This window comes from Amphiura filiformis, chromosome 3 (assembly GCF_039555335.1).
Source record: "Amphiura filiformis chromosome 3, Afil_fr2py, whole genome shotgun sequence".
Taxonomy (NCBI): domain Eukaryota; kingdom Metazoa; phylum Echinodermata; class Ophiuroidea; order Amphilepidida; family Amphiuridae; genus Amphiura; species Amphiura filiformis.
Window position 1 is genome coordinate 8,799,491 of NC_092630.1, and position 19,171 is coordinate 8,818,661.

General features: G+C 37.8%; 1 protein-coding gene across 3 annotated transcripts in view; it reads right to left on the bottom strand.

Moving 5' to 3' along the window:
* The window catches only part of LOC140147985 (protein mono-ADP-ribosyltransferase PARP14-like), a 46,945-nt gene that overhangs the window by 11,022 nt on the left and 16,752 nt on the right, over positions 1–19,171 (bottom strand). The window contains exons 2-15 of one of the 3 annotated variants that reach the window (XM_072169804.1): positions 15,476–15,645; positions 13,985–14,224; positions 12,487–12,708; positions 11,401–11,527; positions 10,766–10,918; positions 10,307–10,381; positions 9,353–9,514; positions 4,881–5,087; positions 4,435–4,646; positions 3,923–4,006; positions 3,345–3,714; positions 2,820–2,974; positions 2,359–2,545; positions 1,042–1,173 (exon numbers count right to left, since the gene is read on the bottom strand). In XM_072169804.1, coding sequence (XP_072025905.1) covers positions 1,042–1,173; positions 2,359–2,545; positions 2,820–2,974; positions 3,345–3,714; positions 3,923–4,006; positions 4,435–4,646; positions 4,881–5,087; positions 9,353–9,514; positions 10,307–10,381; positions 10,766–10,918; positions 11,401–11,527; positions 12,487–12,690 — 2,068 coding nt within the window. In that variant the 5' untranslated portion in view covers positions 12,691–12,708; positions 13,985–14,224; positions 15,476–15,645. Of the gene's footprint in view, positions 1–864; positions 1,174–2,358; positions 2,546–2,819; positions 2,975–3,344; positions 3,715–3,922; positions 4,007–4,434; positions 4,647–4,880; positions 5,088–9,352; positions 9,515–10,306; positions 10,382–10,765; positions 10,919–11,400; positions 11,528–12,486; positions 12,709–13,984; positions 14,225–15,475; positions 15,646–19,171 lie in introns of those variants that run through there. The other 2 variants (XM_072169805.1, XR_011858428.1) reach the window with 2 other exon arrangements.

The window sequence follows — 19,171 nt, forward strand, 5'->3', positions numbered from 1 at the left end:
TCTCAGATAGCCCAATATCCAGTAGTAGAACATGATAAATACGCGAAATTAAGCAACACTAGGGCGAGACAGATTAGCATTCAAACAACAAACAAGGCTGACATTTCACTACAGACACGTTTCATAGTGAAAAGAACACCCAACAAAACCTTCAATTTCGCGGAGCAAATGAAACTGCGCGGCGAAAGGGAAATTTTGCGGCGGTCGCGCGATTTCGTGCCCTGAAAATCGTTGGAACCCGTACATGACACGTACATGATATGTACAATGCGAAATCAAAATTTAATTTAATTTAACTAGAATATGTGAAAAGTACGTGTGCTGTACTACCGAGCATATCGATTAACCAGCTGCTAATAATGTTTATAAACATTTGAGTGACCTCATCTATTTAATATACACTTGGTGTTATTTTAAATTGTATTTACTACTATTTACTACTATAATAAATGTTCCTGGACTATTTCAATAAACTTTTAAACCTTCTAAACACAAGTAACCGGTTGTAAATTACGAGGAATTTCAGTTGCATGAACGCAGCTTTCAACAGCTGTACTCGATCCAACTGCGATCGTATATTGCGTATTTCAAACTACATGTACAACGCGAACGCACGACCTTGGGTACAAAACTAACCAATCACAAGTGCGTTGGCATGGTTGGATTCACTTCCGCGTTACTAACGCACAGCCGAACAAACTGGCGTACATCGTGCAGTGTACGCAAAACAAGTCACGCTATGTCAGGTTGCATTCATTCAATTGGAATTCCTACTAGACGTAACCTTACGAACGATTACGAACGATTTCGAGACTTACGAAGCTTCGTGTTAAGTTTAGTGAAATGCACCCCTGCTTTTGTAATAATGGGTCATTATCTGACAATGATACGATCACTGAAATATGATAAGGTACTCTGGATATGCCTGGCTGTCATGAAATATGACAAATACACTTGGATTAGGATCACGATCTACCAAAGAATCATACAAGTCAGATGGGTTGTTGGGTTTAGCTGGAGGAGCAATATACGTGGGATTACCAATAGTATATTCTCCAGTTAGGATTTTACAGTAGAACATGTGCTGATAGTTGTTTGGGCCAGATGGTTTAGCGTATCCGTTAGAGTAGCTGGCGTCGCGTGCGAAGTATGTCCCTTTTCCCAAAGCAGTCCCTAAAGCGAAAAAGATTGGAGAATATAATAGTTTTGTATTATTTTACTTGTAAGTTAGCCTGGCTTGTACATTTTGCATAGGTCTGGACCATGAATTTCCCATGAACCCAAGCGTGTGTACTTTACGGATCAAAAACAAACAAACAAACAAACAAACAAACAAAGTTACTTTACCAGGATGTCCGTGATAATTTGCAATGTTAATGCTGATGGGCGGAAATAAGGAAACAGGCCAAACGGTGATGAACATCACAAATTACACATCAATAGTTATAGTGGCAACATTTCAAAATAACCATTGCCTTTACATATTTAACTAGAGCGGTTACCGCACCAGAGCTAAACCATGATGCTGTGGCAGTTTATAGTGGTATTACCACTGTCACACATGTCAGATTTTCTTCTCTTTCATATGGCGCACTTTTGTTTTGTTTTCGAGATATTTAATGTAGAAAAGACACAAAGGAACATTGACGCAGGTCTTATGAGGAGTGTCACCCCCGGTGGGGAAATATTTTCATTATAATATTCTTCACATTTTACTGTTTTCTCTTTTAACACCACTCGGGCACCTTCTTGGCATTTCGAGATATGAATATTGACCCGGGTCTTATGATCACCCCCGGGTGGGGATATATTTTTGTAATATACTTTACTGTATTCTCCTTCATTTGACACCACTCGGGTTGTCATACCTTCTTGGCATTTTGATATGTCCATTTAAAACTAAAAGGTTGCCAAGTAAGGAAGTAAGTGATAAAGACTAATATAGGCTGAGACCATTTCATGGTTTAGCAAAAAGGCTGACCTTTTTCAACTTGAATTGATCTTGTACGCTAAGGTTCCCCTTGCTTTGTTTGTTGTTTAAAAAGTGATAATGGGACGTACCATGCTAAATCAAAATGATTAAATCACACCAACAATCCTATAATTACATGCATGCATGTTGCCCAATATGGAAACTAAAGAAACATAATTGAAGAAAAAGAACAATATGAAAAGAAAGTCACTCCAAACAAATATCATGAACAATTTTACTGTCAACGTACCTTTGGGTCAAGAGAGTGGAAATTCTTAATCCCAATGTCAACGACCAGAGACTAACTCAATAATACATAGCGGAATAAATGTATTTGAATTAAAATTGCCCCTAATTATTTTGTATTACTTATTTTAAATTGTTACCGTTAACTCCATGAAAACTGCGATTGAATCCATTTTTGCTTATCGTGTCACACTTTGTTTCTGTTGTTCCGTGGTAAGCATATCTTTCAACTGGAACCCCTGCTCTGGCCATGGTACCCGCTGCAACCATTTTCTCCTTTTTGGCTGTATACATCTTGTATAAGTCTTCAATTTGGATACGTTGGATCTATATTGGGTGAAACAATTGATACTATCATAATTATATAAATATGTACATCTACCTTTGAGTGACATTTACTTTTAGTGATGTTGCGCAATTGTACAAGTGTTTGAACGACGCATATTATTATAAATAATATCTTTATTAACATTGCTCAAATTTTCTGGGACAATAAAGTTATAACTTGGAGAGTGAAGACTGATGACGACACATATTGAATAGCGAGTAACTTTTGATTTAATTAATGTAATTGACTAACAGTTAGTTTAATACAAAGTACCTCTATGATCTTCACTTGACGTCCAATTGACGCTGTGAAGGTCCTCTCGATATCAGCATATTCCTGCGTTGTCTGCAGTAACGGTACAACTTGTGAGTTCTGGCCAGGGTTCATGGGTATCCAATTTTGTGGCAAAGTAATTCCTGAATTACCATCTGCAAAAATATTGAACTCATCTTATTCGACCCTTCTAACGTCATTTGTATTGAAATAATATCAAATATTATATGTTATATGCCAATAGATCATGCATTTGCTGTTAAATATGCATGAGCGAATTGAGCCGACAGTGGCCGACACCTCTCCTCATATTAAAACATTTATATATTTAGAACTGGCACCGATATATAAATCAAATTGATCAAATTTAATATGCAACTTTATTTTTGAAACAGTTTGACCGTATATATCTATGTCTATGGGGTTTTTTCTGTCAAAATATTAACACTTTGTTTTATTTTACCTTTTACCATAAACGTTGTTACATTCCTACCTTATTTTGAATATATTTATGATAAAACATACCTTTCTTTAGATCAACGCGTTTAACATCAGTCTTACGCCCAAATCCGGTGTCTTCTTCCATTGTCCTGAAATCAATGCGAATTGATCCATCTTCAAGTTCCAAGTCTTTATAAGACTTATTCATTTGGTATGCGCGCTCTATTAGAGGGTTGATGTCATCTCCATACTTCGTGTACTGACCAGTACTAGTATCTATATAACGCCATTCCACTTCTTTATTTGTCAGACGGTCTTCAAGTTCCCTCTTCTTCTCCAGTTGTATTTCAGTGAAGTACTTATGCATATCAGCTTTGGTTTTGTTGACGTCAACTTTTCTCCCCTCGATCATAATTCGCTTAGCCCTTCCATCCAAGATGGGTTCAATTTTAACCTGTAGAATTAAAGTAGTAGTAAATCATTAACTATAGGTACGACATTCAGTTGAAAAGTCTTTTTCTCAAGTTGATGTCCAACTTGGAAAGTGAATTTTCATATCTAATTTTTGAATATGCCAATATTGTCTTTAAAGCAAATCCAAATCATATTTATAATACTATAAATACAGGCGAGTATATTATGTTCACAACAGAAATCTGTACCATGTTCTCTCTTGCAATGGCAGCTATCTTGTTAACTTTTGGCTCGTCCAGCTCTCCCCAAACTTCACTTTCGTACATTATCTCCTAAAACAGCAACAAGAACAACGACAATGGTGATCTCGAAGTTATCTCAAATAACTATTAAAGTTTTTAAAGAGACGGGACTGATTATGGCAAATTAAACAACATTATAAACTCTAGTGGCGATAAATAAAAGCATCATTATTTGATAGTGTGTCCTACATCAATGTCCTACATCAGTTACTGGGTTCAGTTTTAAGGAGAGCCGAGAGTTTAGTGGTTTGGATGTCTGCATAGCACACAAATTGCAGGTTTGATTCCCATGTCGGCATATTCTACAATTTTGTATCCGCAGCTTGCGCATTCACTTGTTAATTTCGTTGGTTTTCAGTATTAATTGTAATACCATAACATAACTCAATTTCCTACTTTATATAGTAAATCCATTGAAAAAGAAACGATGTGATCTCAATTTTATTTGTAGTACGTACATCTCTGGCAGACTCTTCTTCTATATATTCGTCAATTTTCATTTTGGCATTCTGTAAGTCACTTTTTTGTCCAGCATACATGTGTAGAATCAATGTATCGCGTGCGTTATCGACATATGTGCCGTCTCTGTATCCTATGGAAAATCTGCCGAAGTTCGAAGCTCCTTGGTCATCTTGAGAGGACGCCTTAGAAATTACCCATTTGACAAGGTCTAAAGAGTCCAAATAAATCAAAATTAAACATTAATTACCGATACTTGACAAATGAAAATTCAAAAATAAATTATATATTATAACTTGTAACTAATAACCATATACCGTAATCATGGTACCTATTTTCTTGATAATTACAAATTATTTAAATGCATTTAGTGACGAACTCTCATTCTTTGACCCTTTGACAATGTCACTTTACATTAATATAGAATTGATATATCTGCATCTACCTGCACCACGTTGTAAAAATGTCTTCTGTGCAGAATATGAATCGCCTTCTTTGGATCGCATTTGATCTTGAAACACTTTCATCAATGCTGGTTGGAAGATGGTCAACTTGATCAGTAACAGGTGTTTTGCCTTCCCGCTTGCTGCGAATTCTCCAATAGCATCAAGGAGATATCCAGCAGCCTGAGCAGGGTCTCCCCCGATGTTTCCTGGAAGAACAGGGACAGATCAATCGAACAATTGATGCACTGTAATACTTGCCTTCATCTTTCAGTAACTCTGTACATGCTAAAGTAAAATTTTACTCTTATATGCACCAATCCGACTACGCCATTACTGCGGTGTCCCCGACGTAAAACTGCTGTGTCGGGGGTTCAATCAATTAGCCTACTTGTTAGTGTGCTATACAGAATTGTACACAACAGTGATTTTCAATACACGATAATGAAAATTCAATCTTTACAAGCCGACGACAAAGTCGGCTTGTTCTGTTTTACGCTAATTCTTTAAGTTAGGCGTGCAGCCTAACTTATTTTTTTCTTGCTGTTTGTTTGTTTGTTTCTTTCTTTCTCACAATTCTCGCTATTCGCAATAAGGGCGCCGATGTAATCGTGATGTATCATGGGAAAATCGTGATGTATCATGGGAAAAGGTCGACATCAAGTCCGCGCAATACGAATATTACCATGCTATTACATAGGAACACGTGACAATATTTTTTAGTTTGTCAATATAACGGTATTACACGCAAATCGACAGAGAAAAAATAATTGTGCACATTTCAAATCACATTATTAAGTATTATTGAGTATCGATTCGCGTGTAACACCTTTATTTTGACAAACTAAAAAATATTGTCACGTGTTCCTATGTAATAGCATGGTAATATTCGTATTGCGCGGACTTGGATGTCGACCTTTTCCCATGATACATCACGATTACATCGCAAACCGCTGGCGGCGCCCTTATTGCGAATAGCGAGAATTGACTACTAGTGCTACATCCGTGATCGGATGTGGACCAAACGCATAGCCAAGCCGTATTGGGTAAGTGGCTACAAAAGTCTTAAAATGTTTTAATATCGGAGGTCATGCAGGGGTCACATGGGTCAAAAATGGTCATTTTTGCCTCATATGTGCCGCACCCCCATTATAATTAGGGGCAAAACATGGAGACATCTAGTCTAGTGTTTTGATAAACAAGAGATAACCACAGGCAATGGTTCTGCTGTCTGTGCTTCAAAACGTGTAAATTTTCGTCAGGATTGGTCTATTGCCAGGTGGTGAGTGCCGTGCATTCTCTAAATTCAGTAAATTTCCATCGTCAACCGTGTGGAAAATGTCATACGGCCGGGCGGTTTCACAAGTTGCCGGCTCTATCATACCAGTCGCCGCCTGGCTATTGCAGCTGCAATCCATACATCAAAACGTGTAAATGTTGGCTATTCCAACTGCAATCCATACACCCTTCATGCAAGACATGACTGGAATCGTCCACACAGGGAGTGAATATTACAAACGGAGTCACCCATTGAGGTAGGCCCATTCGAAATTCACACGCCCTGTGTGGGAGATTAAGATAATGTCTTCCGGAGAGGTTGTATGAATTTCAACGGAACAGCCCAGTTGGGGTGTATGAAACCCCAAGTGGGCGATTCACACGAAACAAACTGAGGTATGTTCAGATGCCAATTTTGTTACATATCTTGAGTGTAACTTGTGATGTGATGCCTGTATGCTAGATAATTATAACAGCTACATCATTTCCACTGATGGCTATAGGGTGTGTGGGTGTGTGTGTGTGTTGGGGGGGGGGGGGGGGGGGTGATATCTTGGCTAAAACTGCATCACGCCTTCCCATGATGCATTTATGAAAATCAATAATCCCACTATAGTTTCTACAGATGACGCAATAATGGTGAATAAGGGGGTGGGGGGTAAGTAAAATGTTGAAATATGACCGCATTAAACCACAAAGGTCATGTGAGGTCAAAGGTCAGGTCAAATTTAAAGTTGCTCCGATTGGGCTGTAACTCGGGAAAATGATCCCTGACACTTGGGGAGTATGAAACCGCAAAGGTCATGTGAGGTCAAAGGTCAGGTCAAATTACAAGTCGCTCCGATTGGGCTGTAACTCGGGGAAAATGATCCCTGACACTTAGGGAGTATAAAACCGCAAAGGTCAAGTGAGGTCAAAGGTCAGGTCAAATGAAGTTGCTCCAATTAGGCTGTAAGTCGGGAAAATGATCCCTGACACTTTGGGAGTATAAAACCACAAAGGTCATGTGAGGTCAAAGGTCAGGTCAAATTTAAAGTTGCTCCAATTGGGCTGTAAGTCGGGGAAATGATCCCTGACACTTGGGGAGTATAACACCACAAAGGTCAAGTGAGGTCAAAGGTCAGGTCAAATTTGAAGTTGCTCCAATGAGGCTGTAAGTCGGGGAAAATGATCCCTGACACTTTGGGAGTATAAAACCACAAAGGTCAAGTGAGGTCTAAGGTCAGGTCAAATTTGAAGTTGCTCCAATTAGGCTGTAAGTCGGGGAAAATGATCCCTGACACTTTGGGAGTATAAAACCACAAAGGTCATGTGAGGTCAAAGGTCAGGTCAAATTACAAGTTGCTCCGATTGGGCTGTAACTCGGGGAAAATGATCCCTGACACTTGGGGAGTATAAAACCACAAAGGTCAAGTGAGGTCAAAGGTCAGGTCAAATTTGAAGTTGCTCCAATTAGGCTGTAATTCGGGAAAATGATCCCTGACACTTGGGGAGTATAAAACCACAAAGGTCATGTGAGGTCAAAGGTCAGATCAAATTTAAAGTTGCTCCAATTGGGCTGTAAGTCGGGGGAAATGATCCCTGACACTTGGGGAGTATAAAACCACAACGGTCATGTGAGGTCAAAGGTCAGGGCAAATTTGAACTCCAATTGGGTTGTAAGTCGGGGGAAATGATCCCTGGGAAGTATTAAACCGCAAAGGTCATTCGAGGTCAAAGGTCAGGTCAAATTTAAAGTTGCTCTGATTTGGCTGCAATTCGGGAAAATGATCCCTGACACTTGGGGAGTATGAAACCGCAAAGGTCATGTGAGGTCAAAGGTCAGGTCAAATTTGAAGTTGGTCCAATTGGGCTGTAAGTCGGGGAAATGATCCCTGACACTTGGGAAGTATTAAACCGCAAAGGTCATCCGAGGTCAAAGGTCAGGTCAAATTTAAAGTTGCTCTGATTGGGCTGCAATTAGGGGAAAATAATCCCTGACACTTGAGAAGTATGAAACTGGAAAGGTCATCCAAGTTCAAAGGTCAGGTCAAATTTAAAGTTGCTCGATCAGGCTGCAACTTGCGGCAAATGATCCCTAACACTTGGGGAGTGTAAAACCGAAAAGGTCATCCGAGGTCAAATTTAACGTTGCTCAGAATATAAAACCGAAAAGGTCAACCGAATGTCATCACAGTCATACGCCTAACTTACCTCGTGCCCTTGCAAAGGGCACAGTTGCTCTAGTTCTTTCTTTCTTTCTTTCTGGCAATCTGCCTCTTCTTTTACAAACAAAATGCGCCGAAGCTCTAATTAATACATGTTGGTCACTAGTGGCATGGGTATTCAGGGTGTTCACAGCTTGACCATTGCTTGACCTTTGACCCCGTATGCAATACAAACTAAATTTGAACAACAAGATATGTCAAGTTATAGTGCTGCATATGATAGACCTTAGTGAGACAAAACAAAAAGTCAACGGTGACCTCCGTGTACAATGTTTACGTTGGGGTCAAAAGGTCAAAATGTGTATAATTTGAAACAACGAGTTATGGCAAATCTGAGTGCTGCATATGATAGACCTTAGTGAGACAAAATAAAAAGTCAATGGTGACATCTTTGTACAATGTTTACTTTGGGGTCAAAAGGTCAAAATGTGTATAATTTGAAACAACGAGGTATGGCAAATCTGAGTGCTGCATATGATAGACCTTAGTGAGACAAAAGAAAAAGTCAATAGTGACCTCTTTGTACAATGCTTACTTTGGGGTCAAAAGGTCAAAATGTGTAAAATTTGAAACAACGAGGTATGGCAAATCTGAGTGCTGCATATGATAGACCTTAGTAAGACAAAACAAAAAGTCAATGGTGACCTCTTTGTACTTGGGGTCAAAAGGTCAAAATGTGTAAAATTTCAAACAGCGAGGTATGGCAAATCTGAATGCTGCATATGATAGACCTTAGTGAGACAAAACAAAAAGTCAATGGTGACGGTCAAAGTTTAGGGGTCGAAGGTCAAATTTTGAAATTGGTCAAAATTGACCCATTAATGTTATATTTACTGCCGGCGGCTTGTACTCAGAATCTATTGACTCTAGTTTTTGACTGAATTGCACTCATTGTTCACTCTTTCCACAGTTACATTCCGTGTCCTCTACTGATTTTAATACGTGAAATTATGACTTAAAGTCCTAATCGTGTTTTCTGAACAAGTTACCTGTTCCAAGTGCAGGGAATGCGATCGATTTGCACCGTTCCCTTTCAGCAAGATTAAGGGCCTTTCCCACAACTTCCTTCAGTTTATTCAAATTGCGAGGTGTCACAACATGAATTATGACATTAACGTTCAGAGTTCCGGCGCCTGTTTTAACGACATCACCTAAGGAAAATATAATATGAGAACAAATATTACTTTTTGTCGGGATTCATATCCCAAATCGTAATATTTTATGAAAAATAGTCTTTTATTCATGTTCTTTCTAATATGACGAAAAAACCATATGTGACTGTACACGACGAATGAGCCGGTCAATGTTGTTTTATTTCGTGTTTAGAAAATTATACATCATAAGCTTTAAAATGGTATATCATTTGACTTCAAACAATATCCAGAAGCGGGGTTATGGTTTGTTGAACTTTGCTCCTTCAACAAAAATAGTAGCTTTTTTCGTTTCTACATGTGTCTCTTTTTCCACATTGCTAGCAATAAATATCAAACAGTCATAATTGGCGGTCATTTCAAATCATCCCCAAGTCAACGAGGTTCAAGAAAGTTCTCTCATTGTTAATTGTTGGCCATACATATAAAATACAATGCCGTGTAACCCACCACTTGAACAGGATTTAGCCAAAGCAAACAAAGACCATATCCATCTAAGGTAGAAATTTATTATCCTCTTCAACAATAGGATTATTGATTGGTGTTTGACTATCAAAATGAGATGTCGCGCCAACTTGAGGTACCAATGAATACGACCTTCATGCACATTTTACACTGTAACTCAGAATACAATTTTGGCCAAAGACGGAGGTTCAATTGAGATTCCACCTTTTCCCGAAGCACTACAGATCATTTGAAATCTACTCTACTAAGTGAACACGCTGTGCCAGGAAAAATCGGTCGGAAAAGTGGTTTATAGCAATGATGTGAGCCTGCCTGTACCAGCCTTACCTTTGTAACGAAGCTGTTCAATTTCTTGTTCAATTGAACTTCCACCAGCTCGAATAATGGCTTGAGAAACTGGACCTTAGGATAGAGATAAAAAAATATGTTAAAATACCATGCCATTCAACGGCACTTGCTAATGACTCCATCTCTGTGTCTTCTGTTTTTTACCCATCAACTTGAGACGAGCTTTATTCGATGGCGTATTCGGTGCCATGAACTAGTATACATCTGGCTGGGACTTTGCTCGTAATAATTTTTTTTGTACAAACAGTCATTGAAACTCACTGCTGCTGCCGAAATTGAAACCAAAATAATTTGGATTTTATTCAAGTAATCTTAAGATTAGGATGTAACAAACAATGATGTAACAATTAATGTAACCAACAGTTCAACAAACTAACGCTTGCACCAAGGAGAATTATTGTACACGTCATTTACTGTCCTTGTGCAATTCATGCTTACCTTGTAAATCAAGACGTGGTCCAACACTGTTGACGATAGCTTCAGTGCACTCTTTGGTCAGGTCTCCGGAACACACTTGAACACGTATTTGCCCAATCTTCATTTCTAATGTACCACTCTGGGATTTACGAAATCTTTCGTATGATCTTTGACCTGTGGTAGAAACGATACCTTAAAAAGTGTAATTGTTTTGAAGGAGAGGTCGTCTTTCTTTGGTAGAGGAATAATTCATTAACTCATTGATGTGGCGGCGGTATCAGCATTGAGAATATTTCCTTACAAAATGTGTGAGTCATATCCATACTATCACCACCTCCCCGAAATACTTTGATTCTTATGAAAAAGCGCATTAGGAATAAACTAGGGCATTATATATTTTGAATATACAGCACAGTAGAGTGTTGCAGCCTTCTTGGTCTTAATTGCTGCTATTGCTTCGACTCCTTCCGACAATGAATCACTTCAATGAATATACGAGTCTTATAATTAACATTGCATATACCAAAAATGCAACAAATGTGGTCTAAAGCTTAAGTTGTCATTTGTTTGTCATAAAGTTTATACCCGAGTTTATACATCTTGAACAAAATTAAATTACAAGTAGTTTTTTTTACCTTTGTAGTAGTTCAACCTACCTGACCGCGATTCGCCATTCCCTGGTGTTTTTTTCAGTCGTCTTCCAGGTGATGCATCTTCTCCGTCTGTCCAAACTCTGATTTTCATGCCCTGTTGTGTCAGCCGTTGCATTTCAGTCTCAAAGGCCTTGATGAACAGGCAGTTGTATGTAAATACAGTATTAACTGATTACCAATCGATTAGTTTAGAACGCGAGTTATTAGCTTATATTTTGTAAAGGTGGGTGGTTAGAATTTTTCATTATACCATGACCTCTGCATCCAAACTAAACTGGCCTCAAAAAGAAAATTTTTCAAAAGGTCATATCTTAAAATCCTCTCCATAAAAATTGCACACAGGATTACTTCAATACTCTCACACCCCAGCAGATTTCTTTTGCTGGGTTCCAACTATTCGCCTGTACATGAACAAAAATTACACACATGATTACTTCAATACTCTACTCTAAACACAAGTCAGTAACCAAGCAGTTGTCCAACTGACACAACAGTAAAATGCACTGACACGGAACAGCTTCCGGGACCACATTCACAGGCGAATAATTGGAACCCAGCAAAAGAAATCTGTTCGGCTGTGTCAGTTGGACAACTGCTTGGTTACTCACATGTGTTTAGAGTAGAGTATTGAAGTAATCCTGTGTGTAATTTTTGTTCATTTTTATAGACAGGATTTTAAGATATGACCTTGTGAAAAATTATAAGTTTCTTTTTGAGGCCAGTTTATCTAATTGGAAGATTTTAGTTAAATTGCGTCAGCACTTTGGATATTTGAATCAATAACGCGACAGATATGAAACTCTAAAACTATAAATTGAATGATATATAACTAATATCTGAGAACTGACAGATTTCTAGCTGTACAAAGTTGTGAATAAGGCTGCGAATCACCTGACCTTGATGAAATGAAATCCATTCCAAAAAAAAAGTTGTGAGCCCTTAGTGACCTAGTGCCTGCTACCTATCGTCTGTGTTTGACTCGATGTCGTAATATTTCGATGAAAGTCACTTTGATGTGTAGGCTACACTACTACATGAGTTGATGAGAAGATCAATGACTACTAAGAATGTCTCTGATATATTACATACCTGTATTGTAGGTGTGTCCGTATGATACAACACAAAACGAATGTCTACAAGTGACCCCGTTGGGTTTTGCTGGCTGAACTTGACCACTGTTTCGTACATCAGTTTAGCGGCAACATTGCGCGGGAAATTGTAATTGCCTGTGCCGATTGCTGGAAAAGCTACTGACCGCATTCGTGCTTGGTTTGCTTGCTTTAGAATGTTCATCACTAACGTACACAAAACCTGGATAAAGACAAAAGACAATGTTTGGTTCATAGAGGTTGTATGTTGAAAATGAAAACGAGAATGATCTCGAGAATTTTGAAGAGTTGGAAAGTAGCAATTGATAATTCACTGACGTGTGAAGAATGCTTGTTTGTATTTTTAAAAGGTAATATTTACCGGAGGGGGGGAGTTTGATGTATGAACGTTTAGCTTTTGTGATCAATTGGTTTAAGATATGAAAAACGATAGAAACTTATAAAATACCTTCAGTAGTGACAGCTATTCATGCTCATTTGGGTAACTGCGGGTCTATAAGGGGCGGTGCAATAATTATGAGCCCTGGGGGAGTGTAAAATTGGGGGGGGGGCAAGAAATTTTTGGCGAGTCGAAAGGGGGGGGCAAGCAATTTTTTGCCATCCAAGAGGGGGGGGGGAAGCGATTTTTGGCACACATTCATGGGGCGCCTTTTAAATAAAACGCTCTGAAAAGGCTTAGGAAAATAGTACGGAAACGCTTTAATATGCAAATTTTCCTGCTCGCTGCGCTCGCAACATAAATATAGACCATTTAAGGGTAGACGAGGTATTGTTGGTCGAAGCAACATTAAAAATCGATTTTCATTATCTATATCAATATATTATTGAAAATTAACGCCTTGATATTTCATTCTACAAATCATATACTTTGCAAACTTGCTTAATTTATTGTTGTTAATGAGTTATGTACGTTTTACAAAAGTGTTGTTGTTTCAGCCCTCTTTACAACGTAACTCAAGAACCGCAGCACCTATAAAAGTGTATCTGTGATATTTATATTCTTCTACACGCTCGCTATGAATTGAGCAATGCAGTTTTGCCAAAGCTCACTACCATTCGTAAGATGCTGTGAACTACCAAATCACAACAGTTTAAAATAATTAATAACCTTAAGGTTTGCTTTGCAAATTGGGATCCCAAAAATTTGACATGTGTAAAGGAGGGGGCAAGCGATTTTTTGCCAGCCGTTCGGAGGGGGGGGGGTCATAATTATTGCACAGCCCCTAAGAAGGGTATCATATTTGAGCAAGTGAAGAGTATCTTTCTGAAATTCTGAAATACCATTAGCTTTCTTTATCATTAGGAAACACAATTGGAATATCGACACGAAATAGCATATCCGCAATAGTGAACATCATCGTGTAACTTTCATGATCCTCTAATTTGCGTCTGCCTGCACGCTGATGGAATGGTAATAATCTTTTGTTCCATGTAGAAACCGTAAAATGGTGTCATATCTTTAACCTCTGAGAGCTTACCGATTCTGACCTGGCACCATTGTATGGACAGCAAACTGTGTGATATACAGCTTTGCACCCCAATGCTGCTGGACCTGTCTGCAAAATTCCACCCACGCCCAATCCTGTGAGTCCCTGTTGAGCGATTTCGTCATCACATTCTTGTTGAAGTTGAGGACCAGCTGCCGATATAATTGCAGCAGAAACCCCTCCAGCACCGAGGTTAATATTTCTATTTGTCGTATTGACAATGACATCGACCTGTTGACATACAATGTAATTGACAGGAATACGCAAGTTAGACATAGAGGATGATCCGATCATGCATAAACCGTATCCAAACATCCCTACTTTTGCAGATTTTTATATTGGAAATAACCCCATATTATTTCATTAATCAGCTTTTGTGACCCAATGGGAAAAGAGTATGTGATGAAATAAAATCATCTTTCTTAATCCATAAGGACAATAATTTTAAGGAAGGTAACGTGAATTTTCATTCTTTGTTGGTCTGGTGTTTATTTCGTCGGCCGTATCACATAGTGACGTATTCGACATTTTTAACATTAGTTTGTTGTGTTCTACTCTATCACCTTATGTGGCTTAATAGTAAGATATTAATCAATTTAATTATGTCATATTTGCAAAACCTTGAAATGTCTGTATCACATAACGACGTATGTATCGATCATCTATACTGCGCAAGCCCATGTATGTCAAGTTAGACATAGATGATGATCCGATCATGCATAAACCGCATCCAAACATTAACTAGTTGTTATAAGCCAAGGTGAAAATAGTATGTGATGAAATCATCCTTCTTAAGGGATCTGGAATGAGCGCTTTCAGCGTTTCGACAGTACTTTTTGTGGACATGAGAGCACATCAGACATATCGAATTGCATTCTGAATACGAACAATGTCTTTCTGATATCAAATAATTTTCATTTTTTGAAATTCACGATATAATACAAATTTTATGACAAATTATTAAAAATTGATATTTTTCACATTTTTGATATATTATAGTCCTTGAAGTAAATTTTATAAATCTAATGATATATTCTTAATGTGTATGTAGCTGGGAGGAACAGCCGACGATCAATTGAAAATGTTGACCTTTCATATTTTTTTTGTGTTTTGGGAAAAAATCCATATCTTCAATTCGAAAGGTCAAAATTTTCAATTGATCGTCGGCTTTTCATCCCACCTAAAGTATAAATCATCAGATTTATAAAGTTATAAAGAGTACTGTTAAATATCAAAAATATCAATTTTTAATCATTTGCCATAAAATGTGTATTACATTGCGAATGTCAAAAAATCAAAATTATTTGATATCATCAGGACATTCAGAATGCAATTCGATATGTGCTCTAATGTCCCACAATAAATACTGTCGTTCATACCCCATCCCTTAAGTGAAGTGAACTTTTCATTCTTTGTTGGGTTGATGTTTGTTTCATGGTCTATTTGTAATCTAGTTTAGTAATTATATTGCTCTTAACTTACCTTTTCGGCTGAGAGATCGGCTTTCTTCAGAGAGATCTTTTTGTTTTCTGCTGTGGTAAGGGTGTATCTTCCAGCTTGCTTTAGCGACGTGGGGGTACTAGATGAAACACTCCGTGTTCTTGAAGAGTTCCCCGATTATCCATATGCTCCACCTACTTGGACGAAGTCATCTACGTATATTATTTAGAATAGTTATGTACAGATAATAGATATAAATACTAGTATAGATAATAATATCAAGTATTACTTAACCCTGGTCTAGCTGAGCCATTTATTTTGCATGAAAGGTACCCTAAAATACTCTTCGCAATCATGAATTAGACCACGTGACATGACAACAAAAATTGAGGATAGACTTTTGGTAACCCGGTAATAGCTCTGCTAGAGGTCATGGAACTTTATACAGTGGTCAAAATTTGAACTTAAAGGGGCATTTCGTGATCCACAGCCTCATCCCCCCACTTTTCTCAAAAAAAAAGTTGAGATTTTTATATCAGTGGAAACCTCTGGCTACATAATGTTTATGTACAAAATATTTCTTGCAGATTAATTCGTTTTGCAAAGATAACGTGAAATTTGAATTTCGTTCTGGTGCACCAGAACGAAATTACAACGCATTGTCTATGGAGCAGAGTAATACACATAATCATGCATAACTCGCAAACGCAAAATCGGAATCAACTGAAATTTTGGGAATAGGCTTTTTTCGTGGATATGTACTGAAAAATGTCATAAAAAGAGGATGCTAGGATCACGAAATACTCCTTTAACCTAATTGTATTGAAATACCAATGTATTTTCTTTAGTTACAAGGATCGAGAAAATGTATAGTTTGACCTATCTAGGATGTTTGAGTTATGACAAAAATGTCAAAGGTCAAATTGTTGGCTCCACGGGATCACAAAGGCAAAATCCTCCTATTTTGATCAACTGCAATAAATAATTGTTTTTAAGGGCGTACTACACCCATATATTGGTTTGATTGGTCTAAAAAAAATTTTTTTCATTTATAGCTAGGCGATATATGCACGGATCATGTGAAATTAAAAAAATCATGAAAAAACATCGTTTTTCACCTATTTGTCTTAAAAGTTGATTGGTTGATAAGGACGCTTTATTCATCCCTTTTTAAGGGATTTTTTATTTAGCGAGAGTACGTAGTCAATCTTCATAGGGATGGGCGATATCAGCTTTTGGTACCCATTGTCGAACTAGAGCAGTCAGGGGGTTTGGGTCGAATTTGTAGAAAAAATAAAACAAAATGAAAAAAAATGGCCGCGGAGCGCGCTTGCGCGACGCAGGGGGTTGTCTGAGGGAGGGTGAAATAAAAAAAAACGTGTGCAAAATGAAGATCTAATTGAAGCGATTTGGTGGACAATTTTGGCACTATTATGCCAAGGCCTATATACTAGTGTAAAATTTTAGTTTGGCGGCCGAAAATTTGTGAGAGCCTTTCGTGGACAAGTTTCGAATTCCCTATTATCGTAGGCCTATAAATTGTTTTAAACATAAATCGGCGAAAGCAGAAGCGAAAATGGCCACTTGTATATCGATTACGCAGGGGAGGGTAAAATGAAGACTAAATTGAAGTGATTTGGTGGACCATTTTGGTACTAGTGTGTAAAATTTTAGTTTGAAAAAGTCGCAAATTTGTAAAATGATGGTCCATGAAACCTTCCTTGGACAAGTTTTCCCTGTAAGCCTATACCGCAAATTGGGCTTAAATTTGCAAATGTTGGAAGAAGAGCGAAAATGATCATATGTTTATCCACTACGCAAGGGGGAGTCTGAGGGGATGTTCCCACTGAAAAATTTGCAAAATGAAGGTCGAATTGAAGCCATTCGGTGCATTGTTTTTACACTACTATTTGAATCAATTGCTTTAAACAGAAAAAGGGCCCGAAATCAATTTGCAAAACTTGAGATTGGCAATTACTAAAGCATGCATAAATCGATGAAGTCGTTATGGAGTCCGTCTTAATTTTTGACTTTGGTGGCAAAATGTGAGGGGCCCTGCATATCGGCTGACCCGCAGTAATTTTCACGTGCTTTTAGGACGAGGACCCGCCTTCAAGCAATGCCTAGTCGCAGGCCTCTATAGGACCTACTTCCAATCGTCCCGACTGTGCGGTTATTTACACATGGGCCTACTCAATTACGTGCAATTTAGTTTCTCTCCTCCTTTCCTCCATTTTCTCTTCTCTTTATTTATTTATTTATTTATTTGGGGGGGCGTCAGCCACCTGAATCCGCGCCTTAATTGAGTCCATGTGTAGGCCTATGTTGGGGATTGGAGGGGGTACTGAGGCCTACCACATTTAATAACGAACTTACTTACTCTTTGTGGGATTTCGAATCGCAACACAGGTAATAATAAAACCAGTAGCAAACTTCACTTTACCAACAAGATACAACAACTTTACAACTTTCTTTTAATTAATGAAACAAAGCTTATTTTTGACTCAGAGTTTAAATTTAAGATGCTAGCCGAAGTCAATAACTTTGCACATTCTTCGGGTTCCTTTGTTTCCACTCATGTTAAAAGAAGACATAAAACCTGATGATCAGCTGACTCTTTCTGTTGACAATTTAAGTTTAAAACATTATTAACACAATTTTTGTGTTGAAATTAATTGTAAACATTAAACAAAACCAATACATTGGCTATAGTTTCAAATCTTTCATAACATATAACCGTGGTGTTTGTAAAATATTTTGTAAAAGATTTGCAATTAGGCCTACTTTGATTGGATTCGAACATTGCAACTTTACAATGCTCAAGAACACGAACACTTCGGGTGTGTGAAACATTGTTAAAAATTGTATGAAATGAGGATTCCTAGCGTAAACTAGTTTCTATACACTTTTAAATGTGATTGATAGGAGGTCTGTAGGCTAAAGGGGCCCCGAAAATTTTTTTTTTTTGTGATGAATTTTTTTTTGGTTCAGGCCCCCCCAGCAAGTGTTTGTGAACGGTCGACGGTCCCTATAGGCCTACCACACACAATTTATTCGCTACCTGAAATCGCTAATAGAGAATGAAAGATTTTTTATTTAATATTTGTTTTCAATTTTCGAATAATTATTTTTGTTTTCAATAGGCCTACGTTCCATAAAAATAAAAGTATTGTATCGGAAATTGACCGATACCAAAATGGTATCGAATCGCCCACCGCTAGAAAAACCAAATCATGGCGTCTGTACAAAAATGTATGCGGAAGTCTTTCGGCAAGCGAATACAGTGAGTTTCATGGATTTATACTGGATTTATAATGGATTTTCTTAAAGTGGAATGATTTCAGCATGCGGTACAGGTAAGTGACGAAACTGTTAATACACGTGAACTAGTAGGGTGTCCCATTTAGCTGTTATCATTGTGAACATACCGATTCACATTACAAATGCATTATAAATCATGTTTTGTAAGCTTCCCGTATTTCCTCAGAAAACTGAGCAAAATTCACCTAATACTGAAAACCAAGGCATTTACTGTTCTTTAATTTCAACCTTATCAAACCTGAAACAAATATGCTGCCTTGCGAACACAAATTTTGCATATCATTGTCAACTAAAAGGGGGGGAAATAAGTTTAATTTCATTGATAACATGAAATTGATGCATATTAATGTTTTCAAAGCTGTGCATAATTAATTAATTTCCCCAAAAAATAATTTTTATACTTTTAGCGTCTGTCAC